At 32.9% G+C, this 19586-nt stretch overlaps 2 protein-coding genes across 4 annotated transcripts; one reads left to right on the top strand and one right to left on the bottom strand.

Annotated features, from left to right (window-relative positions):
* Positions 1-3264: 3264 nt before the first annotated feature.
* Positions 3265-9748, top strand: LOC141711703 (syntaxin-51-like). Of its 3 annotated transcripts, none has more exons than XM_074514350.1 (6): positions 3265-3446; positions 6892-7110; positions 8061-8266; positions 8359-8459; positions 8580-8624; positions 9285-9748. In XM_074514350.1, exons 2-6 carry the CDS (start codon positions 6896-6898, stop codon positions 9414-9416), a joined length of 699 nt encoding a protein of 232 aa, XP_074370451.1. In that variant the 5' UTR covers positions 3265-3446; positions 6892-6895; the 3' UTR covers positions 9417-9748. The 3 variants fall into 3 exon arrangements, with proteins under 3 accessions (XP_074370451.1, XP_074370452.1, XP_074370450.1); XM_074514351.1 differs by having other exon boundaries at positions 3267-3464; XM_074514349.1 differs by lacking the exon at positions 3265-3446 and adding an exon at positions 6554-6633.
* A 4117-nt stretch (positions 9749-13865) lies between these two features.
* LOC141713889 (uncharacterized) lies at positions 13866-15636 on the bottom strand. Its single transcript, XM_074517453.1, has 4 exons — positions 15448-15636; positions 14812-15360; positions 14481-14604; positions 13866-14317 (listed from the first exon to the last, which is right to left on the bottom strand). Exons 1-4 carry the CDS (start codon positions 15634-15636, stop codon positions 13866-13868), a joined length of 1314 nt encoding a protein of 437 aa, XP_074373554.1.
* Between the last annotated feature and the right edge of the window lie 3950 nt (positions 15637-19586).

The raw sequence follows: 19586 nt of genomic DNA on the forward strand, positions 1-19586 counted from the left end.
CAGATATCTTTACAAAACCCCTTGGCGAAGCAAGATTTTCAACCATTCGAAGGGAACTTGGTATGTGGAGTGTATAATGGTAAGTTGTCTTTGGAAATTTGGTAATGTTAGCTTACTATCATTTTTCATGTTAGCTTACTATGATTAGGTATTTAAAAGGCATTTTTGTTTTTAATTTATTTTTTCATTATGATATGTCATTATCTGTTTATTGCTGCTTACTTGTTTGTTTGTTTTGATGCTTGATCTTACACTTATGATTAGCCCTCAACCTAGATCTTTTTTATGCTTTAAGGGGGAGATATTTAGGAGACTTACTTATGCTTATGTTTATTTCTGTTTGGTTATTAAGACTATCTTCTGTTGACTTATGGTTAAGACTTTCTGTTGACTAGTTAGCTTATGTTTAATCTGTGGTTTGCTACTTGGTTTAAATTGACTTTTGGTTTTTAAGACTTGATGTAATGATTTATGCTGGTTGTTAGTTATGATTGGATATTTGGATATGCATATGTGTCATTTATATTAATTGCAGTAACAAGTTATAAGATTTTGAGATATGCATATATTTAGGGGGAGTTTTTATAAATTCTCCTAAATGTGTGTAATCATCAAAAAGGGGGAGATTGTAACTCCTTAGTTTTGATGATCACAACACAGCAAACCATCATGTTGTTATTTGAGAATGTTTGCAGGATATAACAGCTTAATGCCATGGCTGTTTAAGTATCATGACAGCAAGCTGTCATAAGACAGTAATCTATTTCAGCAAGCTATGATCAACAGTGTCAGAATAACAGCAAGCCAAGATGCACAGTCCAGATTCAACAAGGAAGTCGAATTTCTTGGAGATTTTATAGGATCTTCATATATATCAGTTGTAAGGACTTCTCTAATATAATATACGTGCATGATATATAGAGAGCTCATTTATAAAACGTTTTTACTTATTCAAATTGATTTCCTAAAGAATAGGAGTTTGTTTCTCTTTCAAACTCTTTCTTCTATCTTCTGATTAAAACGTTTTATCCTCTACAAAATAGAAGAGATATTTTCTATACGTTGGACATCTTTCTTTCTCTTCTATCTAACGTACACATGAACGTTGGAAACCATCCCAACGATCTTAAACGGTAGAATTGGATTCTAGCCGTTGTAAGTTGTTGAGAATGTTTCAAACGTTAATGTGTGGTTATATATGTGGTTTCTTGCAGTTTTATGACTGACGACTTTGCAAGCAAGAACACATACAACTCCTGATCTTTATTGATTTCAAAATACTCTCGAGCTTCTAATTATATACACGTATTTTATTGAAGAGAGTTTATAGTTTGAGTTGTAATCTTTATCACTGATTTGTATTGTTCAAATTGTATTGATTAGTTGCTGGATAAGTTGGCTAGGGAAACAAGGGTTTAGTGGTACTTGCTATAGGAGTTTGTACTACGGGGTAGTATAGTACTTAGAGAGCAGGTTCTTAAACAGGGTTTCAGCAAGCCATTATCAGCGGCTGGGATAAAGGGAGATATATTGTTGTATCTTGTAGTTGTAACCTTCATTGATCAATAATATATTCTTTTACCAAGTTGGTAAGGGACCAGGACGTAGACCATAGGGGCTTAAGGGTCGAACCTGGCTAAAATTCTTGTGTGTTCTATTTACTTTTCTGCACATTATTTTCTGCATTGCATTTAGTCATATCAGCTTACTATCATTGTCAGATTATAGTTATGTTGGTAAAATCTCAGTAAGCTATTTTCGGGTAAAATTTAAAAGTAATCCTAGTTAGCCATAATCACCTATTCACCCCCCTCTAGGTGTAATTTCACGTAATTTAAATTTATTAAACTTAGATAGTGATGGTGTATTTTCGGCTCGGTCATGTAATCAAATTTCGAGTATTTTTTAAATGGGAAAAATTCGGATTTTGAAACTAGAAATTATGATACCTATCATCAATTGACTTGATTTCATAAAAACCTCAAATATATTAATTTTTTACCAGCATAAGATATCACAAATTTTTTTTTTGTTGATAAGATTTTCTAGTCGAACTCGTAATTTAAATTAAACATAGGTAGTGACGTGGTATTTACGGGCATGTCATTTAGTCAAATTTCGAGTATTTTTTGAAAAATGGGTCAAGTTCTAATTTTGAATTCGAAATAAATCGAAATACGCTAATTATAAATTATCTAAATATGTAGTACATATATATATTATTTATATAAGTGTATTTCTTTTCAACATATAAAAAAATTAATTATATGTACAATTTATTTTTATTAAAAAATATATTAAAAATGTATGAGACATATTTTTCAAATTAATTTTTTTTAATAAAAAAAATGATCCATTTATGTATTTTGTTTAACTTTATATCTCAAATTCAATTATTCAAAAATAACTCTACAAATATCTTCGTAATCATGTTTAAAGTTAAATAAATTATCGTTATTTACGATACTCACATATTATGTATATGATAATAAACTTAAGTAACAGTCTGGTGTTGTGGTAAAGTGATGTGTTTGTGAATGCAAAGACTCGGGTTCAATTTCTCCCAACAACTTTTTTTATATAAATATAAAGTAGAAGGGTAAATCAGTCATTTCAATGAGACTTTTTAATTTCATGAATATTATCACTATATTCTGTTATTATATATAGAAGAGATTTTAAACAATATTATTTCATTTAATTTAAGTTGTAGTAATTTTTGTAGTAATTGTAGTAATTTTAAATATAAATAATTTTTTAATTCAAAAATAAAATAATAAGAAAAAAATAATTAATGTATTGTATTGTGAGATAAAAAGGTTACAAGTCCTTTATTTAATGGGAGACTAAATGAGTGGGTGGGTGCTGGCCAGATAAAAAATAAGCACACATAAATTATGTGTAAATCAACTTAAATATAAATTGTAATTTTTTCTTTTATATGAGAATTATATTTATTGAAAATTATGAGAATATTTAAAAATGTAAAAAGTCATGAGTTGAATTAAGATTATTAGTATTATTGAACCTCTTGATAGTTATTGATAAATAGGTAAATAAAATAATTATTATATCAATAATAATTAATATATGAAATAAGAAATACTTTGGTATCATGTGCACATGACACATACTAAATGCGTATTATAAATTAAAATTATTTTAATTAATTAATTTTTTTAACAGCAATGGACCCCTAAATAAAAAGAACGAGCCGATCGCCTATAGAAACCGAATAAAAAATAACAAAAATTTTGGTACTTTGCTTTCGTTTTGTGGCCCAAGGGACAAAGTAACAGTTTGAGCACTCTTTCTCTCTCCTCTAATTCATCATCTACCCTCATTTCCGCTTTCTCTCTCTATACACACACATATACATACACCCAGCGCAATCAGAAGCAACCGAATCGATCGCCTCGAGAATCGTGTCCTTTGCTTAATCGCTGGTATAATATGATTCACTTGTATGTTTTAATACTTTAATTATTCCTTTTTATTATTTGTTTGCGGTATTTTATCGATTTTAATCCAATTCTCGATCTGAATTTCTGGTTTTGTATATTATTGTTTTTGTTTGTGAACATATGATCTCAGTTTAGTTGTATATGTATTATGTCTTGTTGTATCATGTATGCAGATATATGTAATTTTAAGTTTGACGTGTGTATAAATTGAAGTAATTACGAAATTGAGCTGATTTTGATCGATTATGTGCTGCTATCTCGGTTTCAAGATTTAATTTTAAGTTATTTTAGGTATTGCTAATTTAGTTTTTAATCAAGTTTTCGATAAGTTTGGTAGGTGATCGTGAGTGTATATTTTAATTTTGATGTGTGTATAAATAGAAGTAAGTATGAAAACTGAGCTAATTTTACCGGATTATGTGCAACTATCTTGATGTTGAGATATAATTTTACCTGATTTTTAGGTCTCTCTAGTTTAGGTTTTTATTAAGTTTACGATATGATTGCGTAAATACACCTTTTCGATAAGTTTGGTAGGTGATCATGACTGTATATTTTAATTTTGATGTGGGTATAAATAGAAGTGAGTATGAAATTGAACTAATTTTACTGGTTTATGTGCTGTTGTCTCGGTGTTGAGATATAACTTTAAATAATTTTAGGTCTAATGAATTTAGGTTTTTTTCAAGTTTAAGATATGATTGAATACACCTTTTCGATAAGATTGTTAGGTGATCATGACTGTATATTCTTGTATATATGCTACTTTATTATGATGCTATGTATAATTAGGCTTTGCTGAAGTTGTGAACAGCTGATGTTGAATGTTTAGCTACTATTTTGATGGTTTCTATTATATTACGAGTATTAGTTGCTACAAACTTATCGATTTGGTTGAGAGGTATCTTATGTATGTAGCTTAAATTAACTAGACAATATCTAGTATCTGTTTCTGACAAGCTTCTGTGGCTTTATTGAAACAAATACTCCCTCCGTCCCAATTTATTCTAGTCCTGTTTGACTTTTTCTTGTCAAATTGATTCAACTTTGATCGTAAATTAAACATCAATCTTTCATTATTTTTAAAAACTAAAAAATACATATTAAAGTAGATTACATGTACTTTCTATTGATATAATTTTTTTCGATTATATACTATATGAAATTTTTGGTCAAAATTGGGTCAGTTTGACCACAAAAAGTCAAACAGGAAAGATAAATTGGGATGGAGTATAAAAAATGAGAACCTTAAGCTGTGTTTGGTTGAGAATTAGAAAATTGGAGGGAATGGAATGAATTTGGATTATATTATGGGTGAATGTTCAAAACTCTCATTCCTTCATTCATTCCATTCCAAGCAACCTGAACTAGAGCTCAAACTCGATTCTCCCTATTTGAGAAGGTTTGTTCCAGTCTTCATACTCATTTAATAACCAATTCTCATAATGAAAAGTTTTCAACCGCTCAATTTTTTTAACAATCTTCCTACCTACCTTCATTTTATCTCTTTAATTTTATTTATTCCAATCCATTCTCCAGAACCAACACAACATTAAAGTTTGAACATCAGTAGAAATTTCAAATACCCTTTTCATATGATATTAAAGTCGAATTTATTGGGAATGAAGGAATGGCAAGCAGTGGAAAAGGTGTAATTAGTGCTAGAAGAGTTATAGGCTTCGATTCTCAACTATCTTGATGTTGAGATATAATTTTACCTGATTTTTAGGTCTCTCTAGTTTAGGTTTTTATTAAGTTTACGATATGATTGCGTAAATACACCTTTTCGATAAGTTTGGTAGGTGATCATGACTGTATATTTTAATTTTGATGTGGGTATAAATAGAAGTGAGTATGAAATTGAACTAATTTTACTGGTTTATGTGCTGTTGTCTCGGTGTTGAGATATATCTTTAAATGATTTTAGGTCTAATGAATTTAGGTTTTCTTCAAGTTTAAGATATGATTGAATACACCTTTTCGATAAGATTGTTAGGTGATCATGACTGTATATTCTTGTATATATGCTACTTTATTATGATGCTATGTATAATTAGGCTTTGCTGAAGTTGTGAACAGCTGATGTTGAATGTTTAGCTACTATTTTGATGGTTTCTATTATATTACGAGTATTAGTTGCAACAAACTTATCGATTTGGTTGAGAGGTATCTTATGTATGTAGCTTAAATTAACTAGACAATATCTAGTATCTGTTTCTGACAAGCTTCTGTGGCTTTATTAAAACAAATACTCCCTCCGTCCCAATTTATTCTAGTCCTGTTTGACTTTTTCTTGTCAAATTGATTCAACTTTGATCGTAAATTAAACATCAATCTTTCATTATTTTTAAAAACTAAAAAATACATATTAAAGTAGATTACATGTACTTTCTATTGATATAATTTTTTTCGATTATATACTATATGAAATTTTTGGTCAAAATTGGGTCAGTTTGACCACAAAAAGTCAAACAGGAAAGATAAATTGGGATGGAGTATAAAAAATGAGAACCTTAAGCTGTGTTTGGTTGAGAATTAGAAAATTGGAGGGAATGAAATGAATTTGGATTATATTATGGGTGAATGTTCAAAACTCTCATTCCTTCATTCATTCCATTCCAAGCAACCTGAACTAGAGCTCAAACTCGATTCTCCCTATTTGAGAAGGTTTGTTCCAGTCTTCATACTCACTTAATAACCAATTCTCATAATGAAAAGTTTTCAACCGCTCAATTTTTTTAACAATCTTCCTACCTACCTTCATTTTATCTCTTTAATTTTATTTATTCCAATCCATTCTCCCGAACCAACACAACATTAAAGTTTGAACATCAGTAGAAATTTCAAATACCCTTTTCATATGATATTAAAGTCGAATTTATTGGGAATGAAGGAATGGCAAGCAGTGGAAAAGGTGTAATTAGTGCTAGAAGAGTTATAGGCTTCGATTCTCAACCCCCCCCCCCCCCCCAATACTAAAAAATTTGTCAACTATCAGTGTCATCAAGATTGATCTACTGTATTCTTCCCAAACCCTTTCCACAAATATGAGCATGATAGGTCTTGACTGCTGATCAGAACATAAATGCAGCATTTTCTTCAGGTTGCTTTTGGTCGAGTTCAATGTTTGCAATATGGATGCCCTAAGTGAGAATACTCGTTATCAGAGGTTATTGTTGAAAACAAGTTTCTTTAGCCGATGGTTTCGTTACATGTTATATTGCAAAATAATATGAAAGCTATATGTATTTGAGGTTTTTGTTTGTTTTTATCTCATCTTGTTATGTGCTTTACCTATATGTTTGTTTTGATAGAACAAGCAGTTATCTTGTTGCAAAGTAAATATAAAAATTTCTCATTTTGCATTTGGCTAATTTATCTTTCAAATTTCCATAGTTTATTCTTTAATAATGTAATTCTTCTCTAGATCAATGGCTTCATCCATGGATTCATGGCCGAGGGAATATAATGAAGCGGTAAAACTAGCCGACGATATATCTGGCATGATCTCTGAAAAGAGTTCGATGCCGACATCTGGGCCAGAAGCACAACGTCATTCATCTGCAATTAGAAGAAAAATTACTATATTAGGTACTAGACTCGATAGCTTGCAGTCTCTTCTATCGAAGATTCCAGGGAAACCACTGTAAGTAAGCTATTGCATTTAGTTAATGAAGATTTAATTATTAGTGAAGTTCTTAAATTATTGTTTCTAGTATATTATTTTACCATGAATCTTATTTGTTGAGGTGACACAACAAGAGTTATTCGGATTTACGGGGTTGGGTTTGTTTTGTTTGACTAAGAAAGGCACGGAAACATGTTTGGCCCGTATTTTTTATTGTGGTGTAAGGACATGTAACTAATGCTGCTATAGATAGCCAACTTGTCCTTGCATGTATTTTGTCGGCAATTTTTTTATAAACAATCATTAATAACCCTTTAAACATACTACACAATAGTTGAACGTCTTGAGCTTCAAATTGATAATCCACGTTTGGGAGTTAATGAAAGGAAAGGAAGATGGTCTCCATAATGCTGTTTAACAAAAAATTAGATAAGGATATAACCTCAAACTCTGTAAGCTCTTGTGTATTTTTAACTATATCTTTGAAATTGATTGCTTCCATGTTTACTGATCATCCCGTTTTCCTTCTTTTTTTTTTGATAAATTACCCGATCTGGTTTTCCGTTTCCTGTTCTTTACATTGCGAAGCATTTTATTCGAACAAATATAGACCCAGATGCTTTCCAACAAAACTTAAAAAAGACTCAGCCACCTCTGCGGCTTTGACCATAAAAAGGCATAGCCGCTAGGCTATATGCCAGGGTTATCATCCTGTGATTTTGATATCGCTCACTTCAGAACGTAAATAGTTAAAGCAACATATTTTCATGAATATCAAAGTAACAATTGTTCATCTTTTTTAATACGTGTTAGCTTCATATATAATATGTGTTCTGTGTGTATATATCTTAACATTATCTCAGTGCATGAATACCAATTTTTGTTCAGTCATCTTTGTCCCAAGGGATGTATGTTAATTTTTTAATCCCTAGGGTGTATGTTAATTTTTTTTTATTTGCTGTACACAGAACAGACAAAGAGATGAATCGGCGCAAGGACATGCTTGCAAATTTGAGATCAAAGGTAAATCAGATGGCTTCAACTTTGAATATGTCAAACTTTGCCAATAGGGACAGCTTGCTTGGGTCAGAAAGTAAACCAGTTGATGCCATGAGCAGAGCGTCTGGTTTAGATAATCATGGTGTTGTAGGTCTCCAACGTCAAATCATGAAAGGCAAGTACTTATATGTTGTTCAGAGTGAATGTCTTTCTTTTAGTGCTGATCTTTTGTTCTCATCTTGGAATTGATGTCGCCTGTTCAAACAGAACAAGATGAGGGTCTTGAGAGATTGGAGGAGAGTGTAACAAGTACCAAACACATTGCACTGGCAGTAAATGAAGAACTCAACTTGCATACAAGATTAATCGTATGTTTTTTACATATATCATGTATACCAGCTTCAGCTTCAGCTTCGCATCAAAAGTTATCATTTGATCAATATAAGGATGTTATAGCTTACATATTTTTTTTGTATCGTGCTTTACAGGATAACTTGGATGATCACGTGGATGTTACTAACTCCCGTTTGCAGGTCATAATTGTTAACTTATACCCCGTCTACCTTAAAATAATCGTGCTAATTCCTTTGTTTTCTTCTCACAATTCAAGGTGTATTAAGAACATACTTGAAATATATTTTTTTTTGGTGTTCTTCTGTATACAAGTTTGAACTTCCTATTTTCACATAAAACAAAAATCAAGAAAGATAATATTAATAATTAGGTTTTTATGCAGATTGTGTGAAACAAACTTAAAAAAAATAGTATGTTTATTAGGGGACTGAGGGGAGGGACTATGATTTTTAGTTGGCCATTTTTAGCAAATTTTACTTGTTTGTAACTTTGTGTTGATTTTACCTATTATATATATGATAAAAATGATATTCTTCATGCATTCTGTACAACTTCAACTTCATGTCCTGTTAAGAGGGCTTTCCTCTTGTAGGTAGAACTCACACAAGAAATTAGTGTCACCTTCATTTCTCTGTACTAAGTTCAACAGAATAGTCTTTTATACCTCTCTCATGTGTGTCCTTAAATTTATGCTTCAGTTTCGAAAAGGATTTGCTAATAATGTTAATACACACCCTTAAATTTCAGTCATGATTTTTTCTGACATGTTAGTTGGTTTTTTCATTCATGATATTTGCCACTTAATGCTTTTTTGCTGTTATTATCTTGTTTGAAAACAGCGAGTGCAAAGGAACCTGGCTATACTGAACAAGCGCACCAGGGGTGGCTGCTCCTGCCTGTGTCTCTTGTTATCTGTACTCGGGATTGTCGGTTTGGTTGTTGCTATATGGTTGCTTGTTAAATACTTGTGAGAGCAAAACAAGATGAGCACCTTGCTGAGGTTATCTTCTTGTGTGCTTGTGCTGGGTTGTTTGTCTTGGTTTGCTTGTGAATCATGTGTTCAGTTGATAACTGTATCCTGCCTTTGTAAATTATAGACATAATCCATTTCGGTTGAGACAACCGAGTAAGTATTTATTTTGTTCCCGGGTCTGAACCAATTTGCACCCTTTAATGCTGCATAGCATCATTGAATGAGCATTCTGCAAATGTTAATGATTACCATACAAGACTGTGTGCTTTTTTTTGTGAATCTACGTTGCTTGTTAAGTGTGAATGGAGACCTTAATATTTGCACTTGTTACCTTATCGTCTTCATAATATTACATGGTAAAAGATATTGTCTTTATTATATTAGTAGATAAGATCTCTTTGTACAGCATACTAGTCACTTGGTAAGTTGAATTACGGTTGAAGGCAACTATTTTTATTTATTTCGAGTACGTGCCAAGAAAGAACACATGAAATTTTCTTTTACATAATTAGCCTCAAATTAAATAGCTAATTTTAATCTTCCGCTCGGACCGCAAGTCTTTAATCTCAGGTAACAGTTTGGTTACCGAAGCAGTTACAAAGTTCTAGATATTTAAATGAATAAAGCAAGTAGCAGAAAATTTTATGCAAGTTCCAAGTTGACAAAAGTGTAATAATTCTCGCTCACCCCCGGGAATTTACGAGAACAGATATTCATTTGTAAGGTTATAAGCCATCTTTGTTAAAAAAAAGTGTAATAAATTAGCAAATAATCAACTATGATTATTCCTAACAAAAAAACAACTATTATTATTTTTCGGTAATCTATGAATTTTCAGGTTCCTAGTTAGCAGAATCTATAGATTGTTGTAGACATTTTCAAATTAAAAACTAACATTTCAAAAGCGGAAATGCACGAAAGGCCCTCCGGGCGGGATTTTAACCGGGCCTTAAAAAACTCAGGTTTTGACCGAGTCGGACTTTTCAGACTTCACTTTGACCGGGCCGGGCCGGGCTTTCCGAAAATGTTAGAGTCCGGTTAGGCCCTCGAGGCAGCCCTTATCGGGCTTTTTTCGGGCCGGATTAGATTGGGTTGAACTTTTTTTTTTTAATTTTAAATCAGATCGAGTTTTATTAGAGATTCTGGAAATTAAATATGTTAGCAACTAGATCATCGTAAAAATGTATTAGTTTGTATGGAATATTTTATGAAAACATTACTTCATTTAAAATATTTAAGTTCGGTAAGAAATAAACATGTTTATAGAATAATATGTTTTATCAATTTTATCCAAATATATATAGTGTATTTGCTATATCTTCTTTCATTAATTCTGCAATAAAGTATATAAATAATTTTATTAATCACGAATATGTAAATATATATGTGTTTAAAGTATTATTTATATTTATAGTAAATGTAAATTCATAAATATATAAAAAAATATATTAGAACTAGTATTTTTGCCCGCTACGCATGGCGTTTAATGTTGATCATAATTTTTTTATCCTAAGTCCAGTGTGTGTGCTACCTCTATGATATTTATTTTTTTATACATTTTATTTTTGATGTAACATGGATTAGTTTTATTTAAAATTTTATAATTTAATATGCAAGTAACTTATTCTAATATCAATTATAATAAATATGATTTATTCCTCGAAAAAAGTAACCCATCATTACAAATTTACAAATACAACTAAAAATGTTTCAACATCTATAAACTAAAAATATTTTTAAAAACCATAGATATAATGTCTTTAAAAGATTTGTTTCTCGTTTTTCAACTTTGCCTGATCCTTGATCTTAAAACTCATTGTTGTTTGCGTAAGTCCGTCCATTTGAGCTTAACTTCTGCAATCAACCAAAAGAAACAATCCGATGTCTAAACATGTTAAAGAAGACCAAAATATAATATTATTTAAAAGGTTGTTTTTAGTATAGCTAACAAATCACCTTCCACATAACCAACAACTACAACCGGTAATTTTGGACACAACAAGACTTACACGACACGAAACGAAAATTTAGTATTTGTGTTTGCATTTTTAGTACACGACACGAAAGTACATGAACACGAAAGTACACGGTCGAGATTTAGTGTCGGTTTTGTGTTTATCCTTCAAGTACACGACACGACACGAAGTATACGACATAAATAAATATTATAATTAAATTTTAATATTTTTTATGAATATATGTACAATTATAATAAATATATGCATATTTATTTTTAAAATATGATTTGATTTCATTATATTGTATAGATATGAGATCTAAATATATATATTTTTCATATATTTTATAATTTTTTTACCTAAAAATCTTATATTTTAAGTTATATTAATATTAAATTTAATATATATTAATATTCAATTAACACGTCATACACGACACGAAACGAAAGTACACGAACACGAATGTACACGAACGCTAAACATGTCGTTTTGTGTTTGACCTTCAAGTACACGAAACACGAAAATACACGACACAAAAGTATACGACACGAACGAATTGTCAGGTCTACCTACAACCTCCTTTCAGCTCCTTTCAGCTTTGGAATTTCGGATTCAACTTTATTTGGCAGTCAATTAAGATTAGGCAGTGTAAAGAAAAAGCAGTAGTGATTGTAATCAAGGATAAACCAACTTCATCTCTCTAGAACACAGTACTCAACCTTACACATCAATCTGTTACATTGTTTGCTATATAGCTACAGTAACTAACTTCCCTAACCGACTCAAATCATAATGTTCAAGTTACTAATATATCCCTAATAGGTCTACTGAATTGACTATTGTACCCTTGACTCCTCTCTTTACTCCCCTGCAAACATGGTGGGATGACCAGCAGAGGGCAAAACACCAAGTTTGTTCATAAGAGTAGCAGTCTAAGAAGAAGACAGCTGCTTGGTAAACATATCTGCGAGTTGGGCATAGGAGGGAACATGACGGGTGATAATGTGACCAACAGCTACTTTGTCACGTTTGAAATGACAATCTATCTCCACATGTTTTGCACGTTCGTGCAAGACAGGATTTGCTGAGATTGCCAAAGCAGCTTTGTTATCACAATTGAGTATGGTTGGTGGCAAGTCAGGCAGTCCCATGTCATTAAGCAAAGTGCGCAACCAAGTAACCTCACAACTAGCAAGTGTCATGGCACGATACTCGGCCTGGCACTGGACCGAGCAACCACAGATTGCTTCTTGGTTTTCCAAGAAATAGGAGAGGCTCCCAACAAAATGCACTGACCAGAGGTGGACTTTCGAGAAAATTCACAGCTAGCCCAATCAGAATCACAATAAGCAGTAAGTTGTGTTGCAGATTGGCTAGAGAGAATGATTCCTTGACCAGGATTACTAGCTAAGTATCTCAAAAGTTTTTTAGCAGCTTGCATATGATCAGAGGTAGGGGCTTGCATATACTGTGTGAGAAGATGAACAGGGTATACAATGTCAGGACGTGTAACTGTCAGGTAAATAAGTTTACCTAGAAGGCGTTGATAGGGTTGTTGATCTAGTAAAGGTTCACCCTTATCCGGACGAAGCTTAACCTTGGTTTGCATAGGCAACTTACTGGGTTTGACACCCACCATGTGATACTCTTTAAGCAAGTCCATGACATATTTTTTCTGAGATAAAAAGAAACCATCTGAGGACCTATAAACCTCAAGTCCAAGAAAATAATTGACATTGGCAAGATCTTTCATGTGGAAATTTTTAGACAACAAGAGCTTCAAACCATCAATGTGAGCAGCTGAATCCCCTGCAATAAGAAGATCATCGACATAGACTAAGACCAAAGTGATTTTGTTGTGTTCAACCTTTGTCAACAAACTGTAATCACCCCTTGATTGAACATAACCATCTTTCTTGAGAGTATTGGTAAGCTTACTAAACCAGCACCGTGGTGCCTGTTTCAAACCATACAAACTCTTGATAAGTTTGCAAACAATACGGTGACCAGATCCTACAGGAACAACTAAAGTTGATGCTCCAATTCGGCTCCCCATACTAGTATACCCTTGAGGAAAACACATATACACCTCTTCTTCTAAATCACCGTGTAAAAATGCGTTCGTAACGTCCATTTGAATTGTAATCCAGTTTTGAACAGCTGCTACAGCCAACAGAGTACGCACAGTCGCCATTTTTGCGACGGGTGCAAACGTCTCACCATAATCCACTCCTTTTTGCTTGCACCCCAAAATGACCAATCTGCTCTTAAAACGATCTATGGTGCCATCAAATTTAAATTTGGTCTTATACAACCATTTGCAACCAATGGCAATCTTACCTAGTGGAAGAACTGTAATTGCCACGTACCATTTCGTTCCAGTGCTTCCAGCTCACAATTCATGACGTCAACCCAATGTTGACATTTTACACCTGCTTAAATGAGGTTGGATCAACTAATGTAATGAGGGCTGTCAAGAAACATGAGAATTATGGAGTAATTCTTTTATCAACAATCTCACAGACATCCTGCTGGACACAATTGAAAGCATAATCCTCCATCCAAGCAGGGGTCTTGCGTAAACGAGCAGATTTTCGAAGCTGTTGTGATTGAACATCAGCAGTAACAATAATAGAAAAATCAAAATTATCAGATGGAGAAGCAAAAGTGGTGATAGTAGAAGACTGGGGGATGTATATATCATCCCAATCTGTACACGTTCCAGTTGGCATCTGCATAGGGAGAGGTTCCAAGTAACTGGCCTGAGAAATAGTACGGTTATAAGGAAAAACGGTTTCCTGGAATATAACATCTCTGGACACTATGATCGACTGATCTAGTAAGCTTAACAATCTGAACCCTTTCTGTGTAGCAGGGTACCCAATAAACACACATGGAATCCCCCTACTACTGAATTTGTCAGTGGTAACTACAGTGGAAGCTGCAAACACCAGGCAACCAAATGCTTTAAATTCATGTGTAATCTGGAGATTTCTTATAAAGAACCTCGTACGGAGAAATATTATGCAGCACTGAAGATGGAAGTCTATTGATTTTATAAACAACTGTAAGAATGCATTCCCCTCAATGAGTTAGAGGAAGACCTGACTGTAATTTCAAAGCACGAGCCATCTCTAGGATATACCTGTGTTTACGCTCAACTCTTGCTTTCTGTTGAGGTTTGTACACACATGACATTTGATGAACCATACCAGCCAAGTTATAAAACTGTAAACATGCATTATCTTTGAATTCCAAGGCATTGTCAGTTCGAATGATCTTGAATTTGGAAGAAAATTAAGTGACAATATGACTCACAAAACATTTAAACACAGTCAAAAATTCTGATTAAGTATGCAATAAGTAGACCCAAATCATCCTAGTGCAATCGTCTACTAGAGTCAGGAAATATTTATACTTATTTCTTGTGCACACCCGGTATGGCCCCCATGTGGCAGCATGTATTAAGTCAAACATCTGTTCAGCATGAGATGAGCTAAGAGGAAAAGATAGATTTGTAAACCTGGCCATAGGACATGTCAAGTAAACTTTAGAGCCTTCAAAATTAAGAAGACTTTTCAATTGTGAAATGAGTTTGATCTTGGCTGCAGGAGCATGACCAAGGCGATTATGCCAAAACTCATATGTCTTCTGTAACTGATCACACCCATTTGCTTTATATGCAGAATTATGACATTCTTTAACAGCACCATTGACAAGAAAATATAGACCATTCTTCAGAATTCCCACACCTTGGACGTTATTTGACTGTGCATTTTGAATCACACACTTGTCTGGTAAGAACATGACTATACACGCATTATCCTTGGACAATTTGTGAATTGAAAGCAAATTATGATGAAAAGTAGGTACATAAAGTCCTCCTAGCAGCTTCAATCCATTGTTGAGTGTACGATCACCTATATGTGAGATGAGAACACTGTCTCCAGTAGGTAGCCTTATTGTGTATTGTTCCGGTGCCAACTTAACATTTGACAGCAAAGACATATTGGATGTCATATGATCAGTCGCACCAGAGTCTACTATCTATTCTTGTTGAGAACTCTGTACATTGTAGCACAAAGCCATGCCGGTAGAAGAGACCATTCCAGAAAAAGGAGAATTCAGTTCTTCCTGCTCAGACTTATTAGCAGAAAAGGTGGCTGGTAACATCTTAAGCAGTTGCTCCAATTGCTTTGCAGATAAAACAACATTATCATATTCTTGATTAGCATCACAGGTTTGCACAACATTCACCATCTTATTTCCTTTATTTTGAGTCCATTTCACAGTATTACCAGATCCACCTCCTTTCTGAGAGACAACTCCAGACCTCCTATGTTTGGTATGCCATTTTGGATAACCAATGACACTCTAATAATCAGCACTATCATGACCTCTCTTTCCGCATTCAGTACATACTACAACAGATCCCATAGGTTTAGAAGTATTAAAAACCTTGTTATACATGACACTAATATCATGTCCCAGACTATCATTAAGAACAGATTTCTGCGATTCCTCTTGTTGTATCAATGAACACACCATTTCAACAGTTGGCAGAGGTACAGTCATTAAGATCTGACTTCTCTGTGGAGCATAACAATCATCCAAACCATTTAAGAACTGAAAAAGCCTAGATTCTTGCTTCTGTACCTCTAATGCTCGTAAAAACGCTCTAATTTCATCAGTGAGATTAGCAATTGCAGGTAATACATTCATAGCATCAATCTCTTCCCAGATCGTGCTTAAATTTGTAAAATATTAAACCAGTGGCAATCCGTTCTGTTTTATGCTAAACAAATCTCTATTCAACTTATATTATCGTGATCCATTCGTTAATTAAAATTGTTGCTCTAACGACTTCCATATATCAGCAGCAAAATTAACAAACAGAATCGATTTCTTAATAGACTCAGAAATATTATTATGAAGCCACGAAATTACCATATTATTGCAAGTGTCCCATTGCACACCATCCGTAGCATCTGTTGTGCTTCTCCTTTCAGATCCAATCACAAACCCTAGCTTTCGCTTTGACGCCAATTGAATTTCTATCGATCCTCGCCACGTCCGATAATCCTCCGATCCTTGCAGCTAAGCTACATTAATGGACGTCGGACCATCAATCGGATGCAAAAATAATGGATTCTGCATATCCGCAAACGAAAATCGACTTCCATTTGCCATCAATATGCTTTGATTCACATAATTTGAGCTTTTTCTTACAGAAATTGTTGTTAATAAGCTCTAAATTTGCTGAAATCAAGCTTTAATACGGTTGTTTTTACTTCATGTTCTACAAGAGCAACGAAGATAAATCAAAGATCACCTCGAATAACAGCTCTGATACCATAAAGAAAAAGCAGCAGTGATTGTAATCAAGGATAAACCAACTTCATCTCTCTAGAACACAGTATTCAACCTTACACATCAATCTGTTACATTGTCTGCTATATAGCTACTGTAACTAACTTCCCTAACCGACTCAAATCAAGTTACTAATATACCCCTAATAGGTCTACTAAATTGACTATTGTACCCTTGACTCCTCTCTTTACAGTGCACCTGGTTGATTTAACTTCATATTTCACCAAGCATATTATTTCTTTAAGCCATACATAGTTTTATGCTGCAGCACACTATTTATTTGTATAAAGGCGCTACAAAGATTGAAATCAATAATATTACTTGTAAATTATGCGGCTGCTATTAAAATAGGAGCTGATACAAACTGCCAGTGCGCCCGCTAATTCAGCATAACACAACTGCAAGTAATGGAACTACAATGTGTTAAGTTGTATTTGGTAAATTAAAATTGAAAGCAAAACTTAGCTGTTGCACCTTTTTGGCCTTGCGCCCAAAGGGAAGATCAGTTTAATGAAACAGGAATATCATCATTTAGTGTTATGAACTTAAGCTAACTTGAATTTGTAGGAGTGCTTCCATTACTCTTATGTTTGCAACAATTTGTATTTCCTAACATTCAATAGTGTAGCACTGAGCATTTTGTCCAGTTTCAATATAACTTCGTTTAATACATCAATCAAGAGTTTGTCTGATTACTTCTTCACAAAGTCAAAAAAATCATTTAGGCGCCTTGAGTAAAATAATTGACCGAGTCCTTTACAAAGCACATATCAATGCAACAACAATCAAGTTAGACATTTTCATCAAAATACGAACATATGTCTAAAGTAATTATCCTGTAAGAAGGAACAAACAAATATTCATATTCAAACTGTTTGAAGCATATTAACAAACAGTATATGCTATATGTATCAAAATCTAAATTTTCATAACAATGGTATTCAAAATGTTCTACTAAATCATATCAAAAATATGTAAAACACTATTCACACACATGACACACATGTTTTAAGAAATGAAAGAGGAAGCAACTACTTGTCTGACAAATCAGGTATCTTATTTGTCGGAATACGGTCTAAATATAAGTTTTGTGCCTGCATATCAAATTTAAAAAAAGATTAAAATAAGATATATAATTATGCCTAAACAAAATGTAAATATTGAAGTCTGATATATGAAATTGACGTGTGAAGCGAAAGATTGGGGGAGATACTGGGGGTAGTAAAGTGAGAATTTGAAAATAATCTGCAAATTAGCAATAAGTATGACAATCCATAAGTAATTAATAAAAAAATGATAATAAGTAAGCATTATAATGGAAAATAAAGAACATACTTCGGTGATGCATTATATCAAACAATTGATGGTATATATACAAAATCAGAAATAAAGGATAACAATTTATGGCCAAGAACCAATTAGCAAATTAGAAACAAAAATCAAAGCTTCGTTCCAATATAATCAAGTTTATACATGATTGAAACATCTGTAAAGAAAAAAACAAAGTATAAACACACTTGATATTAAGATTCAAATGAAAAAAAAGACATTCAAATCGAGAGAGAGAGAGGGCGGGGGAGTGGGAGGGGCGAATAACATCACAGGCGGTTAAGTTCAATTTTTCAAAATTTGAAATTTGATTTGAATTTGCTATGTATGAGTTTGAGTTGTGCAGTTTGTTTGTATTATACATGTGGTCCTGCACTTGGAAAAGTGCATAAAAAGTATGGCATATTTTGTTAGTTCAATGGCATTTATGTAATTAAATAGTAAGTCTTGGGGTAGGGGGTGTAAAAAGGGTTGTAATTGTGGATTTATGATTTATCATATAAATAGATTATCAGATTTTAACCGTGTTTTTTCGGATTTTTAATCGGATTGGGCGAAAGATTGGGTCGGGTCGAAGCTCGGGTTTTTAATCGGGTCGGGCCGGGTTTTGCCTAAAAATATAGAGCTCGTCAAGGCCCGGGCCGGTTTTTGACCCGGCCGGACTTGATCGGGTTTTGCCCAGATCGGACTGGACCAGATTTTCGGGTTCAGATTTTTTGTGCATATCTAGATTAAAATCCAAAATTGGTAAGTTATGTTTTTTTTATTGAACTCCGAGATTGACTTGCTCACACCGGATTTAAGGCCTTAAACCTGAGATGCCATGATCTTGTATGGCCTCGTCGAATCAGAGTGGTATAAATAATTTTTTAATAATTAACTTTCATAGTCTGAGATTGTGAATAAAGGTAATTTAATATTTGTGCTGTGATTTTCTAGTTTTTATACTTCTAATGTAATTGTTTTTTTTCATTTCTATCATTACGTACGATAAATAATTTAGGTTGTTTGTTTTAAACCTCAATATTAGTCTTTTATTTACTCACGTATGTGCTAAGTTTTCACTTTATATTTATATAACCATTTCTATTGTATGGTGGATGGACTTTGTTTTGCTTGAGTTGTTTGGACTGGTACGTGGTAAAATTAGAAGTATTTAGTTATGAACGAGTTCTTTAAGAAAAAGATTGAGTTCAAAACATCAAAATGAGTGCAATAATAGAAATTAAAGTGACTTACGAGTATGATAGATGCTATTATTATATTTTATTTTGTATTATATTTTATTTATATAATCGTATCTTCACTATTACACATACAACCCGGAGGTTTTTGTGGAAACACTAATATCTTCAAACACTACGTACATCAAACATTATTTTATACGATATTTACTGGGTAAATTTGGTTGATTGATTCACTTATTATAATTTTATTTGGTTAAAACTAATATACGACTCCTGTGCTTTTGTACTTTTTATAATAAAAAATTACATATAATATAATGATAA

This window comes from Apium graveolens, chromosome 3 (assembly GCF_009905375.1).
Source record: "Apium graveolens cultivar Ventura chromosome 3, ASM990537v1, whole genome shotgun sequence".
Taxonomy (NCBI): Eukaryota; Viridiplantae; Streptophyta; class Magnoliopsida; order Apiales; family Apiaceae; genus Apium; species Apium graveolens.